The sequence below is a fragment of the Mirounga leonina genome, unplaced genomic scaffold (assembly GCF_011800145.1).
Source record: "Mirounga leonina isolate KUSES-001 unplaced genomic scaffold, KU_Mleo_1.0 Mir_507, whole genome shotgun sequence".
In the NCBI taxonomy this organism is placed as follows: domain Eukaryota; kingdom Metazoa; phylum Chordata; class Mammalia; order Carnivora; family Phocidae; genus Mirounga; species Mirounga leonina.
Window position 1 is genome coordinate 5825973 of NW_023270789.1, and position 26872 is coordinate 5852844.

Consider the following 26872-nt stretch of genomic DNA (forward strand, 5'->3'; position numbering starts at 1 on the left):
TACACATCAGTGTGTTATATAAAAGGAGAAATAAATGTTTTAAGTAGCTGGCTTTATAAAATAAACCAGCATAGGAATGGTAGGTTTGGATCTCTTTTTCCTCTCATTCTAAGTACAGCTTACAATAAACTCATTTTGACTCACACTGCTTTTTCACTGTATGTTTTAAAGTAGGAATGCCTTTCTATTCACAGATCACAAAGTTAAGGAAGATTGCTGGCTAGCTCTTTCCTTTCTGTTTTTTAAACAGTCAGGCTTGGGGGCGCCTGGGTGGCTCAGTTGTTAAGCGTCTACCTTCGGCTCGGGTCATGATCCCGGGGTCCTGGGATCGAGCCCTGCATCGGGCTCCCTGCTCCGCAGGAAGCCTGCTTCTCCTCTCCCACTTTCCCTGCTTGTGTTCCCTCTCTTGCTGTGTCTCTCTCTGTCAAACAAACAAACAAATCAATCAATCAATCAATCTTAAAAAAAAACCAAAAAAACCAATCAGGCTTCTTCCTTAAAATATGAGTTCTGTAGAATAATTACCCTTCACTCAGTTGGGGGGGGGGGGGCATGTCCATATAGTGTATTTCTAACTTTGTGTTCTTCTAAGTGTTTTGTGTGTTTGTGTGTGTGTGTGTTTTTAAGAATTTCTTTTTTAGATTAGTTTTAGGTTCATGGCAAAATTGAGGGGAAGGTACAGAGATTTCCCGTATACTCTCTGCCCCCATCTGTGCACAGCCTTCCTCATTATTAACATCCACACCGCCTACCCCCTGCCCACCTTCCCCGTGGTACATTTATTACAGGTGATGAACCTACATTGATTCATCGTAATCACCCAAAGTCCATAGTTTACATTATAGTTCTCTCTTGGTGTTATACTTCTATGGGTTTGGACTAATGTATAATGACATATATCCACCTTTATAGTAGTACACAGTATTTTCGCATCTTAAAAATCCTCTGTGCTCTGCTTCTTCATCCTTTCCTTCCTCTCCCAACCCCTGGCAAGCACTGATCTTTTTACTGTCTCCATAGTTTTGCCTTTTCAGAATGTAAAATAGTTGGAATCAAATAGTATATAGCCTTTTCAGATTGGCTTCTTTCACGTAATAATATGCATTTAAGTCTCTTCTATGTTTTTCTCATGGATTGATAGCTCTTTTTTTTTTTTTTTTTTGAATAACATTTTGTCTGGATATACTACAGTTATCCCTTTACCTACTGAAGGACATCTTGGTTGTTTCCAAGTTTTGGCAGTTATGAATAAAACTGCTATCTTCTAAGTTTTTAACTGACCTATGACTGTCCTTATTACAAAGCGCATGTATTTGGAGCACAGTTGAGCTTGTTTCACTCTTAGCAATTGATACAGGATAACTGTGAAATTTCTTTTTAAAGATCTTATTTGTGAGAGAGAGAGAGAGGGTGCGTGCACATGAGCGGGGGAGGGCCAGAGGGAGAGACTCTCAGGCGGCTCCCGGCTGAGTGCAGAGCCCCACGGGGCTTAGTGCCAGGACCCAGAGATCATGACCCGAGCTGAAACCAAGAGTTGGACGCTTAACTGACTAAGCCACCCAGCTGCCCCATGAAGTTGAGTTTCTAATCTAAAGACTTATATAACGCACTGACAGAGCAATATGTGGTTTCAAATGCAATGGCTTCAACTTTTATAGATATTATAAGAATTTTTTTAAATCATGCAAAGCTAACCACTGTTTTCTTACAGGCATTTTCTCCCTTGATTCCACAATCCTTTCCCCCTCCCCCTTTGCCTTCTGATTTTACTAATGATTGAGTTTTCTCTGGCATTCTGTCTCTTGCTTTCATGGCAGCCTTACTTTTTTCTGTTCTTTAGTCTCACCTCCCTCCAGTCCTCCTAATAACTCCTCTACTCAACTTGTTCTTTGCTTTCGAGTGTCATTTCCAGTTCAGAGTTTTTCAAACTTGCCAGATCCTAAGAATAATCTGAGGTTTCTGGTTCCAAATACGTATTTAGAATCTCAGGTTCCTCTCCTGGAAATTATGATTAGGTCTGGAGGGAGACCTGAGATAAATACCTCAGGTGATTCAGATCCTGTGATCAGGCAAATTTAAGAAACTTTTGAAAATATATACCATCTAGCATTACTGTGTTTTCCTTCATCTGACCTGTAGATCATCCTTTTAGAATTTCTTAGAAATCATAAACCAGGGGCTCTTAGAGATAATCTTGTCTAACCTCTGCATAGTACAAATTTTTTGTTTTTTTAAAAATTTTATTTATTTGACAGAGAGATGCAGCGAGAGAGGGAACACAAGCAGGGGGGGAGTAGGAGAGGGAGAAGCAGACTTCCCGTGGAGCAGCAGGGAGCCTGATGCAGCGCTTGATCCCAGGACGCTGGGATCATGACCTGAGCTGAAGGCAGATGCTTAACGACTGAGCCACCCAGGCACCCAACATACTACAAATGTTTTAGAAAATCATTTTTGGGTTGATAATTATTCAGGAGCTTGTCTGTTCTTAAGGTTTCATAAGGCTGCCAGTGAGCCCTCAACATTGTCTGGGAAGTTTGCTGCTTTTCTTTGGTCAACTTGCTTGTTTGTTCTTCATGATGACTATTCAAACTCTTTATCTGTATACATCTTTTCTGTATTCCCTCCTGTTAAAATAGAAATCCCACCTCCTCCTCAAAAGCTAATCTTTCACCTGTGCTCTAGATTCCACTCCTCACTTTGCTTAGGATTGTCACAAAATATAGATAACAAAATTACTGTTTAACTATTTTTAGGTGTATAATTCGTTGGCATTAAGTGCTTTCACAGTGTTAAACAACCATCACCATTATCCATTTCTAGAACTTTCTCATCATCCGAAAAAGAAACTGCACCCATTTGCTTAGGATCTTTACACACCCCCACCCCTTTAATCTTTTCCCTCTCCATTCCCAAATTATATTAAGTGAATTCTTTATATTTCCTTCATTTATAATAAAATACTAAGCTTTTTTTTCTCCCCAGAAGTAAATCTTTCTTCTGAACTTGTGATTTTTCTATGTACCTTCTAATATTTTGCTATACATGTATGAACATACAGACTATAAAACTATTTTGTATGATTTAACACTTTATAAATAGTATTTTGCATGTATCGTTCTACAGATTGCTTCACTGCAACATTGCTTTAGAGAATTATGTTGATACACGTAACTCTAGTTCATTCATTTTAACTGCTGTTTTTGGTATTTTTTTGTGTGATTATATCACTCTTCTGTTCTTGTACATTTAGGTTGTTTACAGTTTTGTAATATTACAGTGTTGCAATAGGAATATATGTAGAGGATATCTCTACATATATATATATATATATATATGTAAACACTGTATCCTATACATGGATGCCCTGGGATTTCTGTTTGCCTTTTCTCATGTCCTGGGATTCCATGACTATTCTGTTGACCGAATTCAGTGATTCAAATGAGATTTCACATGTTTAAAGTCTTTATCCGACCATTACATTTTTTGGGTAGTTCAGACAGGTGTGGCATTCTCGGTTGGAGATCATTTCCTTGGGGTTTATAAAGGCAAAGTGTCTTTATTTAAGCTTCTAGTACTGCTTTTGAGAAATCCAGTATCATAATGATTCCTGATATTTTTAGGTGTTTTTTTTCCCTCTCTGGAAACTTATTTTAAAACCTCTTTACTGCAGAATTTCATAATACTGAGGATAATGTGCCTTGAGATTTTTTTTAAATTGGGTTTTGTTTTTTAATTTACTGTGAAATATTTCAGACATACGTAGAGGTATAAAGAGTAATAAATACCTATGTTCTAACCACTTGGCCCAAGAAATAAAATGTTGTCAATACAGTTGAAGACCACCTCCAACCCACATGATTTTCTCAGATTTCATTGGTATGAGTCCTTTATATTCACTCTGATGAGTATTTAGGCCTTCTCAATATGGAAATGCATATCCTTTTGTTTGGGTAAGTTTTCTTGTATTATTTCTTTGTTAATTTCCTTACCTTAGTACTTGCTGTTCTTCTTTCCTGAAACTTTTATTAGTTGGATATTAGGCCTCCTGGCTGAACCTCTAAATATTTCCTTTTATTTTTCTTTGTCTTTCTGTTCTACTTTCTGGGAGATTTAACTATCTTCTTTTCCTCCTCTTGATGTATTTCAACTGTAATGTTTTGAATTTAAGACCTTGTTCCTTTTTAAAATTTAAATAACTTATTGTTTCATGGATGCAATATCATCTTTTATCTCTTTGATGATATTAGTAATTGTTTTGAAATTTTCTTATAGTTTGTTTCATCGAGTTCTTTCTGTTTTAATCTTGTTTATGTATTTTCTTCAAATGTCTGGTGATCTTTTTATATTGAAATATGTGTTAGTACAAAACTGATTAGAAACTGTGGACACAAAGGTGGGATTGGACATTTGATGAATGGGTAGGGAATCTGGCCATATCTTGTAAGAAAAGCTACAAATATCAACATTTAGAGATCTTCTGTCTGGGGCCTTTAATTTCTACAGCTAAGACTGTACCACATTTTTGCCAGGGGAATAGAGTAGGTTATATCTCTGTTTGCTAGAATTCTTGGAGTTGAACTATGGAAGTAGGTAGGTGAGTTCATTGTTCAATATATGGAATTTTACTTGTCTGTTGTCAGTGTAATGGCTTTCTTTCATATTTGTGCCTGGTATCTTTGTTTTCCATAGTCTCTTTTGTTCACTTTCTCCACAAGATAGGGTAAGTAATGTGGGATGGGGCAGGGAGTGGGGAACATAAGCGGAGGGGTCTAACTAATTCTTGTACAAATTTTAAACCCATCTTTCTCGTTTTTAGTTCCATGCTTTGTTTCCCACCTTCTGCTTAGCCTTTCCATGATTCTGTAGCTCAAACTGATTTTTTGGTTATCTTCTATGTAGGTACTCAGTATTCAAAGTTCTCAGTTGGCTAATTCCCCTGTACGCTTTTCCCCTTGTAAAAAATGGTTTGCTAACTTGTATCTGTCATTTTTTTACTTCCGTTCTCTTTGAGCTTTTGGGATTTATGGCCTTTGTTTTACTCTCACTTGAGTGAGTTTTGATAAGGAATAGACATAAATCTTTTGTTCTGTCTGCCATGTTTAAATAGCAGTCCTCTTCACCTTTTCACCTTTACCAGATTCTTCCCATTAAGACCTCACACTAAAGAAGACTTAGATGGAAAGATGTATTTTTGGATTAAGAAGAACCAACATCAGAATGATAAAGAAAAGCAGTGGTGGAGGAGTGCCCTATCAGATACCAACACATTCTAAAGATTTAGTGATTAAATAAGTGTATATTAGTTTATGAACATTATTCAGTGAAACAGAAAAGTAAGTCTAGAAATAGGCCCAAATACATACAGGCATTTGATACATAAAAATGATGGTATCTGAAATCATTGATGGCAGAGATGATAGTGTTGGGACATCAGGGTATTTATCTAGAATTCATCTTTGTATCCATATCCCTGGATACCAAGATAAATTCCCAATGTGATCAGAGATTTAAATGTGGAAAATGGAGACATTAATGTAATAGAAGAAAACATGGAAGAATTCTTTCATGACTTTGTAGTTCAAAAGGTCTTTCTGACTATGACCAAAACAAAAGAAAAATCACTGTCAACACAGTTAAAAGACAAATTGTGAAAAATTGTATACAATTCATACAGAGGATTAACCTTTCTAAATTATTAAGGGTTCTAGAATTAGATAAGAGAAATAAATACTAGTAGCCCAATTTAAATATAAGCAGGCATTATGAATGGATAGTTCACAGAAAAAGAAACACAAAAGGCCCTTTAATTCTCTTATTTGAAAAGATACACAGCTTCATTCCTAAGAAAGTGAAATTAAAACTACTAAGATGGTAGTTTTTACTTACCAAATTAGTAAAAATCCAAAAGTTTGATAACATTCTATTAGGCTGTGGGGCAATATATACTTTCTTACAGTGCTGGGGGAATAAAAATTAATACAACCCTATTGAGGGTTGCTCAGTCTTTCCATTTAAGAAAATTCTCTATTGATCTTATTTTCTCCTCTCACTACCAACCTTTTTTATTTTCACAGCCTAATTTCTTGAAAGAATTGTTTACACTTGCAGTCCACATTTTCTCATCTCTCCTCAGACCACTGATTTTGTTTCTGCTGTCATACTTTCTCTGAGAAGGCTCTCTTGCCAAGGTCACCAATGGGCATTTTTCATCTTCATCTCACTGAAGTCTCAGCAACATTTTGACCAAACTTCTTCAAATATTTTATTTTAACTTTTATTATACCGTGTTGTCTTGGTTTTCTTTCTTTCTTTCTTTTTTTTTTTTTAAAGATTTTATTTATTTATTTGAGAGAGAGAGAATGAGAGACAGAGAGCATGAGAGGGAGGAGGGTCAGAGGGAGAAGCAGACTCCCTGCTAAGCAGGGAGCCCGATGCGGGACTCGATCCCGGGACTCCAGGATCATGACCTGAGCCGAAGGCAGTCGCTTAACCAACTGAGCCACCCAGGCGCCCTCTTGGTTTTCTTTTTAACCTCTCTGACCACTTGACAATTCCTTTACATTCTTTTTTGTCAGCTTTTCTTCTCCTTCGGTGCTTTTTAAATTGGATCTTTCTAGGCAAAGGCCCCTGCTCTTTGAACTATATATGTTCTGTAGCCAATGACTAAGATTTATATCCTCAGTCCAAACCACTTGATTTCAGACCCAGCTGCCCTTTTGACATACCCACTTGGGTGTTTTAGAGCTACTTGGTATTAGTACCTATTGCTCCTGTAACAAATTACCATAAATGTAGTGCCTTAAAACAATACAAACTTAACAGTTTCTTACAGTTCTGAAGGTGAATTTGGGTTTTGTTGTTTTTTTGCCTATTTTAGCTTCTGGTAGCCTTCTGTATTTCTTAGTTTGTGGTCCCTTCCTCCATCTGCAAAAAGTACATTACTCCGCCTCTGCTTCCATCATTGTATCACCTTCTCTGCAGATCTCCCTGTGCCGCCTCCTTATAAGAATGCCTGTGATTACATTTAGGGCTTACCTGGATAGACTAGGCTACCCTCCCCATTTCAAGATTCTTAACTTATTCACAACTACAAAGTTTTTTTTGCCATATAAGGTCATATTCACAGGTTCCAAGGATTAGGACCTACATATCTAGATATCTTTGGGGGCCATTATTCAGCCTACCACACAACTGAAGTTCATCATGTTCAAGCTTCAACATATCGCCTTTCCACCCAAACCTGGTGGTGGTCCTTCAGTAGAAAGAGTGGTTTCTGTATCTCCTTGCAAAGGTCAGAACCTGGGAGACATCTTTGACATTCCTTTCTCTGCCCTATCATATCCAGTCTGTCTCCCAAGTCCTGGCAATTTGATCTCCTGGATATTTTTCAGATCTTTTTTCTTTATCATTTTCTAATCATCTGCACTGTTACTAACTTAGTTTATCATTTCAAGCCTAAATCTCTTTCAGCACCCCTCTGGGAAAATGAAACAAATACAAAAACCCCAAGCCCCTCTGCCCTGAAAAGACAAAAGCAAATCGATAACTTTCCTTTAACTACTTTAGATCCTTTAGTGATTTCCCAAATCTTTAACAGTAGTCTTCAAGGCTCTCCTAATCCAGCTACAGCTCATTTGTCCAGCCTCATCCTTATTTTTTTCTTTTACTTTCTGTGTTTAGCATTGTTAGCTTTCTTTTTTTTTTTTAAAGATTTTATTTATTTATTTATTTTATTTTATTTTATTTTTTTAAAGATTTTATTTACTTATTTGACAGAGAGACACAGCGAGAGAGGGAACACAAGCAGGGGGAGTGGGAGAGGGAGAAGTAGGCTTCCCGCTGAGCAGGGAGCCCGATGCAGGGCTCGATCCCAGGACCCTGGGATCATGACCTGAGCCGAAGGCAGACGCTTAACGACTGAGCCACCCAGGCGCCCTCATTAGCTTTCTTTTAGACCTTGGAAAGGGTGATTCTTAAGGGGTTTTGTTTCCTTTAAACTTGTTTTACAGATTTCAACTCATGTTACTTCGAGGAACACTTTATTCTCTAAATCAGGATCCCTTGTTCTCTTTCACAGTGTCTTATTCATTCCATTCTGAGGACTTGTCACAGCTTATAATTAAATATTTGTTTAGATAATGTCTGCCTCTCCCTACTAGACTGTAAGCTTCCAGGGGCCAAGAGTGGGTCTGGTTTGCTCTATCTGTGGTTAGGACAGTGTCTGACATGTAATATACAGTAAACTTTCATTCAATGAATGATACCGACTTTCCTATAATTCCTGTTTTTTATTTAAAGTTACATGAGTCTACTCTTCTACTTCAGTTTTTTCAAGTTAAATACTTTAATTTCTTCACACTTTTTCCGATTTATCTGGTTTTCAAGTCACTAATCATCTTAATTGTTTCCTTTGCATGTGCTGCAGTTACAGACTTTTTAAAGCCCAGAGCAGAAGCTAATACTCCCGATATCATTTGTACAATACGGAGTATTGTCTCCCTTAGTATGTATAGAAAGTACAGGCATACCTGGGAATATTGTGGTTTTTGGTTCCAGACCACCACAATAAAGCAAGTCAAATGAAGTTTTTTCGTTTCCTAGTGCATATAAAAGTTCTGTTTGCACTGTACTGCATAATCTTTTAAGTGGGCAATAGCAGTATGTCTAAAGAAACAGTGCATATACCTTAATTTGAAAAAATACTTTATTGCTAAAAAATGCTAACTACGTGCTTTCGGCGAGTCAGTCTTTTTGCTGGTGGAGGGTCTTACCTTGATGTTGGTGGCTGCTGACTGATCAGGGTGGTGGTGGTTGCTGAAGGTTGGGTGGCTTTGACAGTTTCTTAAGACAGCAATGAAATTGACTCATTGACTCACAAACAGTATCTCTGTAGCATGTGATGCTGTTTGATAGCATTTTACCAACAATAGAACTTCTTTCAAAATTGGAGTTAGTCCTCTCACCCTGCTGTGGCTTTATCAACTAAGTTTATGTAATATTCTAAATCCTTTGTTGTCATTTCAACATTCTTCACAGCATTTTCACCAAGAGTAGATTCCATCCCAAGAAACCACTTTTTTTGCTCATCCATCAGAAGCAGCTCCTCACCTACTCAAGTGTTACAGTGAGATTGCAGCAATTCAGTCCCATCCTCAGGCTCCACTTCTAATTCTAGTTCACTTGCTGTTTCTACCACACCTGCAGTTACTGTCTCCACTGAAGTCTCGAACCCCTCAAAGTCATTCATGAGGGTTGGATTCAACTTCTTCCAAACTCCTGTTAATATTGATATTTTGACCTCTTTCTGTGAATCACAAATGTTCTTAATGGCATCTAGGAATGATGAATCCTTTCCAGAAGGTTTTCCATTTACTTTGCCCAGACCCATCAGAGGAATCAGTATTTGTGGCAGCTATATAGCCTTTTAAATAAAGACTTAACAATTGAAATGACTCCTTGATCCCTGGGCTGCAGAATAGATGTTGTGTTGGCAGGCATGAAAATAATACTAATCTCATCGTACATCTCCATTAGAGCCCTTGGGTAACCAGGTGCATTGTCAGCAGTAATATTTTGAAAGGAATCTTTTTTTCTGAGCAGTAGGTCTCAACAGTGGGCTTAAAATATTCAGTAAACCATGTTGTGTAAGCAGATGTGCTGTCATCCAGGCTTTGTTGTTCCATTTACAGAGCACAGGCAGAAGAGATTTTGCATAGTTCTGAAGGGCCCTAGGATTTTTGGAATGGTAAATGAACATTGGTTTCAACTAACAGTCACCAGCTACATTATTCTTTGATAAGAGAGTCAGCCTGTCCCTTAAAGCTTTGAAGCCAGGCACTGACTTCTGTAGCTATGAAAGTCCTAGATGGCATCTTCTTTCAATATACGGCTATTTTGACTGCATTGAAAATCTTTTGTTTAGTGGAGCCACCTTCATTATTGATCTGAGCTAGATCTTCTGGATAACTTGCTGCAGCTTCTACATCAGCACTTGCTGCTTCACCTTGCACTTTTCTGTTATGGATATGGCTTATTTCCTTAAATCCCATGAACCAACCTCTGTTAGCTTCAGACTTTTCCTTCTGCAGCTTCCCCACCTCTCTCAGCCTTCAGAGAATTGGTAACAGTTGGGCCTTGCTCTGAATTAGACTTTGGCTTAAAGGAATGTTGTGGCTGGTTTGATCTATCTAGACCACTAAAACTTTCTTCATATCAGCAATAAAGCTCTTTCTTATCATTTGTGTGTTTCATGTGTGATGGCACTTTTAATTACCTTCAAGAAATTTTCCTTTATTCACAAGTTGGCTCTTTGGTGCAAGAGGCCTAGTTTTTGACCTGTCTTGGCTTTTGACATGCCTTCCTCAATAAGCTTAAATCATTTCTAGCTTTTGATTTAAAATGAGAGACATGCGACTCCTCCTTTCACTTAAACAGAGACCATTGTAGGGTTCTTAACCGGCCTAATTTCAGTTTTGTTGTGTCTCAGGGAATAGGGCCTGAGGAGGAGGGAGAGAGATGGGGGGACGGCCAGTCAGTAAAGCGGTCGCTGTCTTATTTGGGTACAGTTCATGGTGTCCCAAAACAATTGCAGTAGTAACATCAAAGAGCACTGATCATCATAACAAATATAATAATGAGAAATTTTGAAATACTGTGAGAATTACCAAAATGTGACACAGAGAGAAGAGCAAATGTTGTTAGAAAAATGGTGCTGATAGACTTACTCTTGGCAGGGTTGCCTCAAACCTTCAGTTTGTAAAAAATGCAGCTACTGGTGAAGCATAATATCTGAAATGCAATAAAGTGAAGTGCAATAAAATGATGTGTGCCAGTATACAAGATAACAAGCCATAGGCTAAACCACCATAACAAAGAGATGTCACATACAGTTGCTAGAACAAAATAAAAGTTTCTCTCTTGAGTAGCAAGTCCGGAGGTTAAGCCGCTCTGTTCTGTTCCATTATGTCATCCAGGATTCTCCTTTCCTTTTATCTTTTAAGTTTTGCCAGTCCCTCTGGTGGTGGTGTCTGTGTATTTGAACCTGGCTCTTAAGAGACTGAAAGAGGAAGTGGAGAGCAAGCAGCTTACTTATAAAGGCATGCTTTGGAAATTGCATATGTCACTTATACTAACATCTCATTGGCCAGAACTTAGTTCCAGACCACACTTGGCTGCCAAGGAGCCTCGCTTATTGGCTATATGCCCAGGAAGTTCTGTTTCTAAAAAGAAGGGTAGAATTAGTAGTTTGCTTGTTTGGCATTGGTGTCACACAGTTGGTACATGTTGAATTTCTGGTCATAAATGCTATCCATCTTCTAACTTGTGCTGTTAATTATTTAAATGCATTACGAACAGTAGCATTTATGAACGTTTTTTACACAAGTGATACATAGATACTGTTAATCGGCTTTGCTCTTAGTACTGTTTTTCTTTGGGCACAGTTTATAAAGATTTTATTTATTTGAGAGAGAATGAGATAGCATGAGAGGGGGGAAGGTCAGAGGGAGAAGCAGACTCCCTGCTGAGCAGGGAGCCCGATGTGGGACTTGATCCCGGGACTCCAGGATCATGACCTGAGCCGAAGGCAGTCGCTTAACCACTGAGCCACCCAGGTGCCCCTTCTTTGGGCACAGTTTAATGTCTGATTATTTCATTCTTTCTAGACGCAGGATAAGTTATAAATTTATAATACATTTTTTAAATAAAAAGTAATTCAACAGTTTCCTCTTTTTAGGTTAACTTTCTCTTGCCAAATAGGAAAGGATGCTTTATATTTATTCATGTCACATATTAATTATCCCAGGTGTTTGCATTTTAAGTTGTCTTCAGGCTCAGTGCTATCGATTAAATTATTGCTAATTGTTTAAATTAGGTAACTTCAAGCACTGTGATATAAAAATATTCTGTCTTTGTAAAATTTAAAGTAGTTTGAATTCCTTCAAATTAATGATGCAGTAAGAGTTGCATAATCTCAAAACTAGCAAAAGTGGCATGTGGCAGTGTCCCTTTTCAGGATTAGTCTTGAGTTCTGTAAGCTTTAAATTGTGATGTGTCTCTAAGATAGTTCTCATATAAAATGCTACTATTCTGTATTTTTGAAAGTTTGTCTTGGTAAAGGAACTTCTGATAATTGGGAATAGTTGGGGGGAGTGTTGTGGGGGGACTGATATTTATTATCTCTGAAAGCATGCCATTCTCAGAACTGGTATTGAAGGTTAATTAATCTGCTTTAGTTGTTTTAGGGTGCTTGGCCTAGAAAGGTTAGAATAATGCTTAGAAAAGCTTTCTTAAGTAGAAAAGCTTTCCTTATCTTTGTATCCCATGATCATTATCTTTCCTGCTGTCCCCCCTGTCTTTTCATAGCATGATGATTATACAAATGAATGGAAGGTAACTCATAAAAATATATGCAAGGTGACTTTTGTCCTGGGTGGTTGCTGCTTAATGACCCTATAAGGTGATCTTGGGAAAGATATGTAAGGAAGTAAGAAATCCCTGATTTTTTCTTTGTGTATTGTGTGTGAATAGGGGTGCCTATTAAATAGTCTACAAAAAAAAAAGTGGGTTCTGAAAATGCTGCTAGAGAACTAATAGTAAAAAACTGTGTAAGAAATACTCGATTGTCATTTATGCCTTATTGAGGCAAAATAGGTGGTATTTAAAACAACAATTAAATCTTTTTTTTAAAGATTTATTATTTTATTTATTTATTTATTAAGTTGTTTTTTTTTTTTTTTAAGATTTTATTTATTTATTTGAGACAGAGTGAGAAAGAGAGAGAGCACAAGCACAAGACGGGGGAGCAGGAGAGGGAGAAGCAGACTCCCTGCTGAGCAGGGAGCCCGATGCGGGACTCAGTCCCGGAACTCCAGGATTGTGACCTGAGCTGAAGGCAGTCGCTTAACCAGCTGAGCCACCCAGGCGCCCTATTTATTTATTTGACAGAGACACAGCAAGAGAGGGAACACAAGCAGAGGGAGTGGGAGAGGGAGAAGCAGGCTTCCCGCCGAGTAGGGAGCCTGATGCAGGGCTTGATCCTAGGACCCTGAGATCATGACCTGAGCTGAAGGCAGACACCTAACGACTGAGCCACCCAGGCGCCCCTAAGATTTATTATTTTAGAGACAGAGTGCGCATGTGATGGGGACAGAGAGAGAGGGAGAGAGAGCATCTCAAGCAGACTCTCCACTGAGTATGGAGCCTGACTCTGAGATCATGACCTGAGCTGAAATCAAGAGTTGGTCGCTTAACCTCCTGAGCCACCCAGGCACCCCTATATTAGGCTTTTCAATCTAATCCGCACCTTACCTAAGGTAGAGAATGCTTGGTTACTGATCCAAGGTGGAAATTCTGGTTAGAATTAAGCATTTTTAGTCTAGTCTTCTGTATGCACAGATCTGTCTTTATTCTTGAGAACATTAATTTTAAATCAGAAGTGGGAAGGGTGCCTGGGTGGCTCAGGGTCTGCCTTTCAGCTCAGGTCATGATCTGGAGTCCCAGGATGGAGTCCCACATCGGGCTCCCTGCTCAGCAGGGAGCCTGCTTCTCCCTCTGCCCGTTACCCCACTCATGCTCTCTCACTCTCTCTCTCTCTCTCTCTCTCTCAAATAAAAATCTTAAAAAAAAAAAAAACTGGAGGTGGGAATATAAGAAAATACAAGAAGTGACTTAGAAGAATAATATCAGATTGTGTCAAATCAATTGGTAGACTCCATTTTTTTGTTTGTTTTTTAAATTTTTTATTTAAATTCCAGTTAGCATACAGTGTAATATTAGTTTCAGGTCTACTAGTAGATTCCATTTGAATGCTAGGATTCTCTGGGCTACAGATTGGTATAAAATATGCCTTAAGTTCACTAGAGAGTTGATAGAAAGAAAATGTCTGTGTGCTTGCAAGTAACATTAGATTTCAGAAAAGGAAAAGATCATGAAGGGTGATCAGGAAGGCTTCCAGAAGAAAAGTCTTGAACTGATCTTTGAAAGATAAGATTTGGATTGACAGAAGAGGACATTTCAAGTAGGGCAGATTTAAGAGAAAAATCATTGCAAGTAGAAGTAAGTTTGGCATAAATTGGGTAGATAAAAAGATCAGTTTGCCTGGGGTAGAGGATCTTATGTGCAAGTAACTGGGAGGGAGATTGGGATTGCCAACAGTCTAGCCTGGTATCTGGCCTGATGTGAAGGTTTTCACTAGGGAGTACAAAATGGATGTGGAAGATTAATCTGACCATGGTTTTTTTTTTTTCCTCCTTTTCTCTGCCCTGCCAGTTTTACTGTTTATTTACTGATTTTTTGTCCTAAATGAAGATCACTTTGTTGTTGTTGTTATTATTTTTAGTGTTTACAAAGTACAAAAATCATCATTCTCAGAGAAGTTTAAGTATATCTTAATGTCTTCAGTGTTTCTTTGAGATTTTGGGGTCATAGATTAACTTGCTCTTTGAAATTTCTGTTTGTGGCACTTATCACGTTAATGTGTTTGTCAGAGTGCTAAGGCAACTTTCTGTAACTGTGGACTTTATACAAGGTACTGACCGTTGAGTTCTTAGTATGTAGAAGAAATAGCAACAATGGAAACAATATTTTAATTCTTTAATTATATTATAGTGTACTTCAGTCCTTTCTCCCCCCTCTTCCGTTTTATCTCAGGTCAACAGGACATACTGCTGTGGCACCTACCGAGCAGGTCCCATGCGGCAGATAAGTCTTGTTGGAGCAGTAGATGAAGAAGTTGGTGATTATTTCCCAGAGTTCCTTGATATGTTAGAAGAATCACCATTTCTGAAAGTGAGTGTTAATTCCAATTATTAAAGTTCTGATCATTACTTTAGTGGACACTTTCTATTAAAAAGTATTAATATTAAATTAATCTTGTCTATTAAAATTAAATTTGATCCAGTGTTTTGAATAGAAATGTTTAGAAAATTATTGGTTCAGAATAACAGAAATAACAGAAAATTATTGGTTCAGAATTTTACATATAACTCTCTAATACAGCATTTATTTCTTCATATGCATATACAAAATAAACTTCCTAGAGCTTTCTTTTGGTTTGGGGTAGTAGAGAGGTTAACTTGTAAATAGACAAAAAAATTTTTTTTTCATGTGACTCATTCATCTGATTTCTAGATGACTTTGCCCTGGGGTACGCTTTCCAGCCTCCGACTCCAGTGTAGGTCCCAGAGTGATGATGGGCCGATCATGTGGGTAAGGCCAGGAGAGCAGATGATCCCTACAGCAGATATGCCAAAGTCACCCTTCAAAAGACGACGGTAAACATTTATTTTTCCCAAATAAGGAAAAGCACTTTTTAAAAGTTTGGTTGCTTATAAAAGTGATTGAGACCTGAGCGCAGTTTGAAAACTATTTGTCTAGATTATTTGAAGAGCTATCTTAAGTAAATCTTCAGTGGTCAGTTTCTTAAGAGTCCAGTCTACTCATTACAGAGTCATCAGAGTGAGGCATCCTTCTAAAAAAACAAATTTAATTTTTTCCTATTTTCTTAAAACCTGGGTCCTAACTGCCTGCAAGATTAAAGTCTAAACTCCTTTGTGTGGTTACAAGGATCTTTCATAATCTGGCCCCAACAGTACCTCCAGCTGGATCTGTTTCTAGTCTGTGCCAGCCACGCAGAGGTCAGTTTTCAAATGTGATCTTTCACAGCTCTGTGCTTTTGCACTGTTCTTTTTACTTAGAATGGCATCCCCTCCCCCATCTTCCTTTCTACCTGACAAACTCTTAATAAATTTTCAAAAAAATAAACTTGGATGTCACTTCCTTTGTGAAGCTTTTCTTTGTTCCCATAGACAATTAATTTATTCCCTTCTCTGTGTTCACACATCATTCTGTTCATTAATGACCTGTTTACATGTTTTTGTTTTTTACTAAATTTTGAGTTCTCAGGACAGTGACTGTGTTTTATTCTCAGTCTTCATGACCCACATAGACAGGTGATTAGTAGTGTTTGCTGAATGAAACCGATAATGTATATCTCCTATAGTAATTCATATTGGGCCAACATATTCTGTGTTTCAGACACTTAAAACGAATGTAGATTAATTTATTCTGGTACTCTGAAAAAAATCTCATTTTAATAAGAGTGAAAATGATTTATATTTGCTTAGACTATGGAAGTTACCCCAAATAAGTATCCAGAAGTGAGTGTGTTTGTTTATTTATTTTAAAAAGATTTTATTTATTTATTAGAGAGAGAGAGCAAGAGAAAGCACGAGCAAGGGGAGGGGAGAGGGAGAGCGAGAAGCAAACTCTCCGCTGAGGAAGGAGCCCTAGGTGGGGCTTGATCCCAGGACCCTTAGCTTAACCGACTGAGCTACCCAGGCGCCTCCAGAAATGAGTTTTAATGGACTAGTCTAGACCTTACCTTAAAGCTTATAGGGGAATGATGCTAAAGCTAAATTTGGAATAACCTTAGGTACTTGAGATACTGCATGAAAATACTTTGTAAAAAACTATATATGAATGCAGGGTGATGGCATGGTAGAACCTGGCAGTAAACTACCTCTGCACACTGCTTAGACCACGGCGGTTTTTGTATATCATGATGATGAGTCTGGAAATCCTAAATTATTAAGTACTGTATACATTTTTTTGTTCTATAATTTTTCCAAAAAGGAAATGACCATTGTTTGTTTCCTGATTGTTACAAACTTTTAGAAAAATCAGGTAATAGAAAAAAGTAAAAAGAAGGCAAAAAATACCCATAATCCCACCTATTTAGGCATATTAACCTTTCAAATTTCAGTCTGTATTATACTCCTAAATTTTGTACACAAATGAACTCATTCTTTACATGATGTTTACTTTAAAACTTGGAGTTTTTTTTTTAACCCCTTAAGTTTTAATGTGTTATATTAAGATGCAGCTATATCATAATTTCTGAATGACTATGTTCTCACTGAATGGTTGTATCAAGATTTACTTAACCAATTCTTTTTTAGTGTAAGTTGCTTCCAGTTTTTCAATGTAAATAGGACTTCGACAAACATGACAGTGGTATGCTGGAGCCAGGCTCCCAGGGCCATTATTAGCCTCCCAATGCCACATTGAACGTGGTCACATTAGTTGCTTGAAATTGGCCATGTTGGGAGTATTTATACCACAGAAATAAGCAGATCAGCTACAATCAGCTATCTTCCCCTGAAGCCGGTTGTTAGGAATGTTTAACACATCACTGATTGTGGGTAGCTGGCTGGCTGGCTGGTTGGTAGGTAGGTGGATATATGTATCTTTGTGCATATGCATGTTTATTGTCTTAGTAGAAATTTTAAAGGTGCAGAGTATATACACATTTCTAACTTGATCCAGGACTATACCAGTTTATACTCCCACCCAAATAGTTAAGACAGTACCCTTTTCTCATACCCTCCATTAACTTTTTTTTTTTTAAACTTTGTTGATCTGATTGGACAGAGATGTCTCATTTTGATTAGTTCTTCTTTGAGGGGTTTGTATTTCTTCTTTTGTGATTCCTTTTTCATTTTATCCATATGTTTACTAGGCTGTTTTTCATTTAAAATTTCTCTTTTTTTAGGACTATTAACTTTTTTATTTTGCAAATTTTCCTGCTCATTTTTTTTCTTTCAGCTTCAGTTTTTTCTTTACTCACAGTTTTTGTTTTTTGTTTTTTTTTCTTCTCAGTTTATTTTTCTTTACACACAGATCTATCTTTTCCTCTGAGGTTTCTCTCCTAGTGGCTGACTTAGAAACGCCCTTCTCTCATTGAGTATTACAAAATATTCATCTACATTTTATCCTAGTACTTTTGTGATTTCAGGATTTACATGTTTTACTTACCTGGTATTGATTTCAGGACAGAGGCAGGCATTCATCATTTTTTCCAAGTAGTTAGGCAGCTGTACCAACATCATTTACTTAATGTATTTTTTCTCCACTAATCTGAGGGGCTGTCAAATTTTATTTTTATTGAGGTTAAATACTCTTGAGTGAGGCATTCAAAAGCACTTTGAATTAGAGTGAGTAAATCAGAACTTAAACATTAATGTCATCTTTTTGTGTTAATGAGAACTCTGTATCGCTGAAAATGGTGGAATCAATGTGAGAAGCTCGTTATCAAGGGCACTGCTAATGAAGATGATCTTTGAATTTATGTACTTTAGAGTTAAATACATGCACAGGGTTTTAAAAAATCAAATGGTACAGTAGGGTTTGTAATGAAAAATCCTACCCACCTTTCCCTCCTTTTTACCAGAGACAAAAGACCATTTCTGTTTTTTAATGCCTTTTGTTTGAGGACTGTGGCAGGAAACTTGTCAGTTTCTTGGTATGATAGATAGGGACTCCTTCCTGTTCTCCAGTTAAATGACCCTTTCTTTACCCTCTTGTTTGCCCTTTCAGCTTTTTGCCAGCTTTGCTTATACATTGTTGAGGTTAATTCATATTCTGCTTTAAAATTAGGTTTTATATGCTTTGTCAATAGGTCTATTCTACAATTTGAAAGTCAGTAAATGGCATTTATAATATTATGGGAAGGTAAGTTTACTGCAGAGCTAACCAGTGGGCTAAAAATTTGTATCCTAAAGTTCCAATGTTATGTTAATGTTCAAAGGGATAATATACAAAAGGATCATTCTTTCCTATATTTCACCTAGATGTTGAAAATCATGCACATTTTAATTAGTTTCATGTTTGGATTGTGCTGTTTTTTTTGTTTTAAGAAAATTGTTCTATTTTCCCTGCAGTTTCTGATTTACCCCTCTTTTGAAGGGGGACATACACTTTTCTTGACCATATCCCTAATAGTTTGTATTCTTTTTTGCTCCAAATACATTTCTTTCTTCTAGAATCATACTTTCTACCCTATGACTATGACTTTAGCTTTTTTAATTCGTCTTTTTTTTTTTTTTGAGAATATTGATAGTTACCTTGGATTCTGTGCTTTTATCAGATCCTCAAGAATCCAGAACTTTAATCATACTGTCTACTAACACATCATTTTTTTTACCTGGAAATCTTTTGGAGCTCTGTGTTCTCTTCAGTGTGAAAAGCTTTACTTCACAGTTACCAACCTAGGACTTCCCACTTAATGCATTTTTACATTAACCTACAGTTGTCTTCTTCCTAGGCTTATTTCCTTCTCTTGCTTTAGCACATTCTCAGGCAATATTCTAACAAAAGGAAGGTATTCTGAATCATTATATGTCTGAAAAATTTTTTCTCATTAAATAGGATTGATAGTTTAGCTGGATTCCAGAGGATATATTTTCCCTAAATACTTTTAGCATTGCTCCAGTGTCTTCTGGTATGTAATATTGTTTATGAGATGTCTTAATGCCAGTTTAATTTTGGGGGTTTTTTGTAGGTAATCTTTTTTCTTTTCCTCTCTGAAAGCTTAATTTCACAATGATGATTTGGGTCTTTCATTCTTTTTTTTTTTTTTTTTTTTTAATTTATTTGACAGAGAGAGACACGGCAAGAGAGGGAACACAAGCAGGGGGAGTGAGAGAGGGAGAAGCAGGCTTCCCGCTGAGCAGGGAGCCCGATGTGGGGCTTGATCCGAGACCCTGGGATCATGACCTGAGCTGAAGGCAGACGCTTAATGACTGAGCCACCTAGGCGCCCCTGGGTCTTTCATTCTTATTCTTATATTTAATCTTTTTTGTTGTTTGGTAGGTCCCTTAAATTTTAAAGATTCGTGTCTCCTTTTCTGGGAATTTTTCTTGCTTAATTTCTTTGGTAATCTCTTCATTTTCGTTGTTATTTCTTTCTGAAACCACTGTTGGTTGAGTAATAGATCTCTCATTTTGATTATTCTCATATTTCCTATTATCTTTTTGCTTTTGATTTTGGGACATTCACTTGATTTTTGTCTTTTAACCTTTCTTTTGAATTCTTACATTTCAGCATTGTTTATTTTGGTCTTTGTCAGGCTGCTACAGGCTGTCTTCACATAGTTGGTGATTTGTGGTTGACACATTCATATTTAGAAATAAAGCATTGGGCTTACTGAGCATTCTATATATATTTTATATTTTAGTGAGGCTTGTCACTAGGTAGGTTTCACTATAGAGTTAATAGGCATAGAACTGGACATTAAAGGATATGTCCACATGCTGGAGGATTACATTAGTTCTATTAATATGGTAAGTTCAGTGTCTTTAGAGAAGAACACACAAGGTTTTGTTTTGTTTTGTTTTGTTTTGTTTTTTTGCTGAAAGTTTATCAGGATGCTTTTGGCCACAAGCAACAAAAATCTTGATTCAAACTGGTTCATAAAATAAAATGTTACCCCATGTATCGAGAAGTCCAGAAGCTTGACCCTAGGCACTATAGTCAGTGACTCAGTACATTCATCAAAGAATCAGGTCTTTTCCTTTTGTCTGCTCTGTCATTCTCTTTGCCTGTGCTTTGTACTCACGATGGCTTTCTTTATGGTTCCTGGATGATGATTACGGTTCTAGGCATCACATGGATCTGGTTTATATGCAATAGAAGAAAAAACGATCTTTTCTTGTACTTCTCTTTCAGGGCTAGGAGACTTCCCAAGTCTCCTTAAGCAGATTTCCTCTCTTAACTGCTGGCCAGAATCAGTTCATTCTCATTTTTAAATCAGTCACTGGCAAGGGGAATGCACTTACCACAATTTGTCAGGATTCATTAGGACTACTTCTGAAGCTTGTAAATGAGGTCCTTTACAGGGTAGGAGCAGATACCTAATGAGAATCAGAGTTTTGTCAGGGAAATAAATAGGAGAGATGGATGCTGGGTGGGTCAATCACAGTCTTTCCCATGGGGGTAGATGCCTGACTTCATTTTATCCACAGGGGTGGCAGGTGACTGGTTTATTTGCAGAATTTCACTTTAATTCCCTGTTTCTCAGCCTTACCTCATTTCTGTCTATTATCATTATACTTGGCCTTTTTTCTTTTTTTCTTTCTCTCTTCTCCTCTCCTCTCCTCTCTCCTCTCCTCCTCTCCTCTTCATTTTCTTTTTCATTTTCTTTTGTTCTCCCCCTTTGCATCTTATGCTTCTCTAAGGTCTTTGGGCCGGCCAGCTGCCTTTTTAGTTACCATTCCCTTCATGTGTATTCTAGGCCTGTGGCTTTCTCTGCTCAGTTTATTAGTCTAAGACACTTGTGATCATTTTCCACCTTCCAGAAATTTGTTGATACTATTAACTAATTCATTTCCTTTGTTGGTTCTTACTCATTCCTTTACTATCACCTTTAGATTATTAGATTTAGAAATTTTTGAGCACATGAAAAAGCAGAAGATAATTAATTCTCATGTATTCAGTATCAACAGTTATCACTTCATAGCCAGTTCTGTTTCATCTGTACTCCCATCCATTCGTGCATCTCCCCTCCCTCACCCCTACCATATTAGTTTGAAGCCTTTTACTTTCATTTTAATGTAGAAGGAGATCAAGTACATGCTCACTTTGCCATCAGGTCTTAAATCAGGTCTAGTAGAATGTTTTGAGAGTTAAGATGACTCAGAGTAAAGAAACATACAGCCTTGAACTTTGAATTGTGTTTTCTGAATTTAGTTTTAGAAAACTAAATTTTATATATTCCAACACTACACTGGAGCCGAATCAAAGATATAGCTTCCATATTATCATGACATCCTTAGGGAAGAAGGTAATCATATTAAGCATTACAATATATAGTATGTTAAATGCTAATGATCAAAATCATTGAATCCTTATTAGTCCTGGTCTTATTTAAAATTTGATATTTTAGCAGCCTTTTTCACCTTATTGCTGTTCATACTTTCCCCCCCTTTACTTCACAACCAAATCAACTCCAGATCAATGAATGAAATTAAAAATCTCCAGTACCTACCTCGGACCAGTGAACCCCGTGAAGTCCTCTTTGAAGACAGGACAAGAGCTCATGCCGACCATGTAGGTCAGGGGTTTGACTGGCAGAGTACGGCTGCTGTTGGGGTTTTGAAAGCTGTGCAGTTTGGTGAATGGTAAGTTAAGGGAACTCAACTGCAAGGTTGGTTAATGTTGTCTGAGAAAATGTGGACTCAATTTAAAGATTGAGGACTAACGTTTTTAGGGATTGTGGTAAAATACACGTAACATTAAACTGAAAAATCTTAGTCATTTTAAGTGTACATTTCAGAGGTGTTAAGTGTATTTACATTGTTGTGAAGCAGATTTAGAGAACTTTATCTTGCAGAACTGTAACTCTATACCCACTTAACAATAACTCCCTTTCTCCTCTCTCCCCAGCTCCTGGTAACCTTCATTGTACTTTCTGTTTCTGTGAATTTGACTACTTTAAATACTTCATATAAATGGAATCATACAGTAGTTTTTTGTGACTGGCTTATTTTTGCTAGCATAATATCCTCAGGGTTCATCCATATTGTGCCATGTGTTATAATTTCCTTCCTTTTTAAGGCTGAATAGTATTCCATTATATGTATATGGTACATTAGCATTCATTCATCAGTGGACACTTGGGTTGCTTCCACCTTTTGGCTGCTGTGAACAAATATCTCTTCATGTCTCTGCTTTCAGTTTTTTGGGTATATACCCAGAAGTGGAATTGCTAGATCATTTGATAATTTTATTTTTAATTTTTGGAGGAACTGCTAATACTATTTTCCATAGTGGCTGCACCCCCCCCTTTTTAAAAGATTTTATTTATTTATTTGACAGGAGAGAGGGAACACAAGCAGGGGGAGTGGGAGAGGGAGAAGCAGGCTTCCCGCTGAGCAGGGAGCCCAATGTGGGGCTTGATCCCAGGACCCTGGGATCATGACCTGAGCTGAAGGCAGACACTTAACAACTGAGCCACCCAGGCGCCCTGTTGCTTCACCCTTTTACATTCAATTGGAACCCAAAGCTCAGAGCATAGAATTTAGCTTATTTAAAAACTGTTTTGTTTTTCATATTTATAACTTCAGGGCCTTCAATATTACTATAGAGTTTGATCTGACCTTATTTAGAAGTATAGTTCAATCACAGCTCAACAGTATTTCAAGTACATCATTCAGCTTTTTTCTCCCCCCTCTCTACTTTGGAAACTGAAGGCGTGATATTTATGTGGCTGATACGTTTTCTCTCCACTTTGTTCCATCCTGATGATGACATTACAGGGTGGCCTGGAAATGGTGGCGCAGAGTGGTGAGAGGATGCAGATGCAAGTAGTTTAGAATGAAACTGTTTTTAGTCATTGTTACTTTGATTTTGTAACAACTAATCTAATTTTCATTTTTTTAAAAACATGGTGCTTTATTTATTTTTAAAGTCTTGATTAAAAAACGTAAATGTACACTCTTGTTTGTAGGAGCTGTGGGTCTATTTCTAGGCTAGTAGTAGCATTTCTAGGAATAGGAGAAATGAAATTTGTCATCATTTTCCATTATGAGATGCATGTTTCTAAAATCTGATTTTGTTAATCTTAGGAGTGACCAACCTCGCATAACCAAAGATGTGATTTGTTTTCATGCTGAGGATTTTACTGATGTTGTACAGAGACTTCAGTTAGACCTTCATGAACCTCCGGTTTCCCAGGTAAACTCTTGCTTTTTTATTACCTTTCGAGTGAGATAATAGAAATAAGTGCCTGTTACCCATTTTATTTTGCATTTGATCTTATAATTGGATACATGGGATGGTAAATTTAATTTTATTACTATTAAAAGCTGTGTGTGCAGGGTGTCAGAAAGTCATTAAAACAGAGCTTCCCAAGCAGAATGCTTAAAATCACTTTAATCTTTGGGATGCCAGGTGGGCCCAGATGGTCAGAGGGTCTAGGCTGCTCAGTTCTGGCTGGAAGCAGTCTCAGCTGATAACCGCATTGCACTGTGTGTCCTCACATGCAAAAGGTTGAAAGACACAGGAGCAGATAAGTGTTGCCCTTCTGTGTGGCAAAGAATACATTATTGATGCCTAGCTGCATTTTGAAACCGTTGTTTAAATGATTCCTTAGGCCATCCTGACTTTAACCTGTACTTTGTTACTAGAGAGGTAGTAAAGTATGAGGACAAGTGTTTCCCAGGCATTACAGGAAATTTTAGAAAGTGGTCTATTATTTAGTATTGCTTGGCTTTCATTTGGCCCTACTACTGTTTTCCTGTGTTAATTCTGATGTTTTATTTTACTAAATTTTTACATATTTTAAAGTGTCATGCAACTTTCTTTTCCCTGCAGTGTGTACAGTGGGTGGATGAAGCTAAACTAAACCAAATGAGGCGGGAAGGCATTCGTTACGCTAGAATTCAGCTGTGTGACAATGATATTTACTTCATCCCTAGAAATGTCATTCATCAGTTCAAAACAGTGTCAGCAGTGTGCAGCTTAGCTTGGCATATAAGGCTTAAACAGTACCACCCTGTTGTGGAAGCCACTCAGAACACAGAAAGCAGTTCTACCATGGACTGTGATTTAACTGGAAAGCAAGAATTAGAAGTTGACTCCCAGTGTGTGAGGGTAAAAACTGAATCTGAAGAAACATGCAGAGAGATGCAGCTTTTGACAACTGCTTCATCGTCCTTCCCTTCATCGGAACTTAAACTACAGCAAGATCAGATGACTCAGCCTGTCCCAGTTTTAAAGGTGGAAAGTAGACTGGACTCTGACCAGCAACACAATCTACAGGAACATTCGAGCACTCCTGTGTGATATGTACATATTCAAACACATTTTTTAACTTTTTTAAATTTTGATGTGAAGTTATAGTTTTATAACTGGCTTAAGTTAAGTTTTATTGGAGAAATCTTGCCTATAATTCTATAAAGAGAAATGACATTCCACAAATGTCAAGCATATCTTTTTTACACAGATTATGCAAAGTTAAGAGTTGTATCTTATCCCGTTAGTACAGTATGTAATAGTGGGTCTGCTGCTACTTTCTGTTTTAAGGTGTGAGGTAACAATTCAATCTCTTCTTCAAATCAAACAGAATTCTCTGGAATAACAGATTCTTATTTGGTAAATTATTCACTTCCCTTAATTTTATCTTGCCTTGTCTCTTGCCATATTTGCTGTTTTATGATAGAAGATCAGATTTATGCTTTGGTACTTGTGTCTTTATGGCACGGATTCAGTTTCTACAGTAAAAATGGCAAAAGTTGCAGGAAAGAGTTCTTGCATCTTGTTCATGGGCAAGTAAGTTCCAACTGCAAAGAACAGGTAGTTTCTAAGGAAAATTCAGTGGCTCTCTGGTTTCTTAACAAAAGAGAAAGCACAGCACTTTCTGATCCAAACTGTCTTTTTTGTATCTGTTATTTAAAGCCCAGTGGATATTTCAATTAAAAATATCTAAAGATGCATAGTCCTTGGTCATTCATTATCCATGGTTCATTAATCTCTTCTAGAATACATGGTAACTATGGAAGATAATTGGGTAAAAGAGATAATGTTGACATGATACTCTATCATTCTGCTACCTAGCATCCTCACACTTTGGATACTTTTGCTTCCTAAATTGATCACGAGTATCAAATTTAGAGAATGATATCAGTCTTTCTGATGAGGCTGCCATATTTTGTGCATGAAACTTAGGAAAAACTTTTTGTCACTTGGCATCAACTTCTTCATGATAAAGATCTGTTGAGACACTTCAATTCACAGTTTTAACTGGTGAATACTTGGGTTTATTTACTATTATTCTGTGTTGCTATGGTCTAATAAAGAATATGGCACTAGACTTCATCCTAGAGTTTCAGGTAACCTACTGCTTAGTGCCTGAGTATTTAAATTTTTTTCCCCCCCCAAACAGGCACAGTTCATATAGCTGGTGTAGTCTTAACTTTCTATTATTTTAGAATGTTAACACGATACACATTTCACTTTCTCTTAGTTAATAATACAATAGGCCTTTTGTTCATTAAAGGAAGAGTATTCCCCACACCTAAGACCAGATTCTTGTATCTACCTGGTTATTGTGCAATTCGGAGATTTTTTTTTCCTGGAGGGTGAGATTTGGAATATTTACAGTTAACATAGGCAAAAAAAAGATGCTGCTTTATTATGTCTGTCACCATGAAAACTTAGCTGCATCTTTTGAAATATCAAATATGAATTTTCTCTAAAATATTCTGAAATAGGCTAAATCTTATATAAATATTACTTTGTGCAATATTGTTGTGTAGTTAAATGCATATTAGCAAAGTATAGAGGTCACTGTGTAAACCGATAGAAAAGTAACCATCAGCAAATACTGCAGTGATTAGTTAGAATCTGTATTATTCCTTATATATATGTATATGTATGTATTCTCTGTTACAAAGGATGAAGACAAATAGAGAAACATTTCAATGTAAACCATTTATGAATTGGAAGTGATGTTGGTTTTAGTTATCTTTGTAAATAAGGTAATTAGAATGGTATGAAAAGTAATGTGATTATTGCAGGGGTGTTTTAAAATCTTGGGTATAAATTCTAGTAAATTCTAGTTTATCAAGACTAGTTTTTAAAGGGACCTGCCTTTGAGGGTGTTTTTTCTTATTTTGGAGGGGGGGAGGTTCATCACAAAAGTATATGGATTGGGTTTTCTTGTTTTTGTTTTTCTGTCCAGAAGAATTTCATAGAGCTTTACTAGGCTGTGCAAAGTAGAATTCTTCTCAGGCAACATTTGCTTTTTAAAATAATCATGAAGAACAAGGTTGTTAAAGCAAAAACTTTTTTTATTTTTATTTTCTTGTCTTCCAAGATCCGATTTCCCCATCTCCCACTTGCCATCCAGCAGATGCCATCTGTCATCTAAGCTGGTCATTACTAATAAACAAGGAGACTGTCTCCTGACAGCCAGCACTGTGTATAATCACTCAGGAACCAGCGGATCTGCAAAGACCTACAATCAAAAGCAAATCCCCATTTCCCTTTTATAAAACATTTCTACCCTCACCTCCAATATAAACACATTAAAAGA

At 37.1% G+C, this 26872-nt stretch overlaps 1 protein-coding gene across 1 annotated transcript in view; it reads left to right on the top strand.

Moving 5' to 3' along the window:
• Nucleotides 1-26872, top strand: part of RSBN1 (round spermatid basic protein 1) — a 45295-nt gene extending 18423 nt beyond the window's left edge. The window contains exons 3-7 of the mRNA XM_034990260.1: nt 14650-14787; nt 15130-15272; nt 21789-21956; nt 23403-23511; nt 24151-26872. Coding sequence (XP_034846151.1) covers nt 14650-14787; nt 15130-15272; nt 21789-21956; nt 23403-23511; nt 24151-24621 — 1029 coding nt within the window. The 3' untranslated portion in view covers nt 24622-26872. The remainder of the gene's footprint in view (nt 1-14649; nt 14788-15129; nt 15273-21788; nt 21957-23402; nt 23512-24150) is intronic.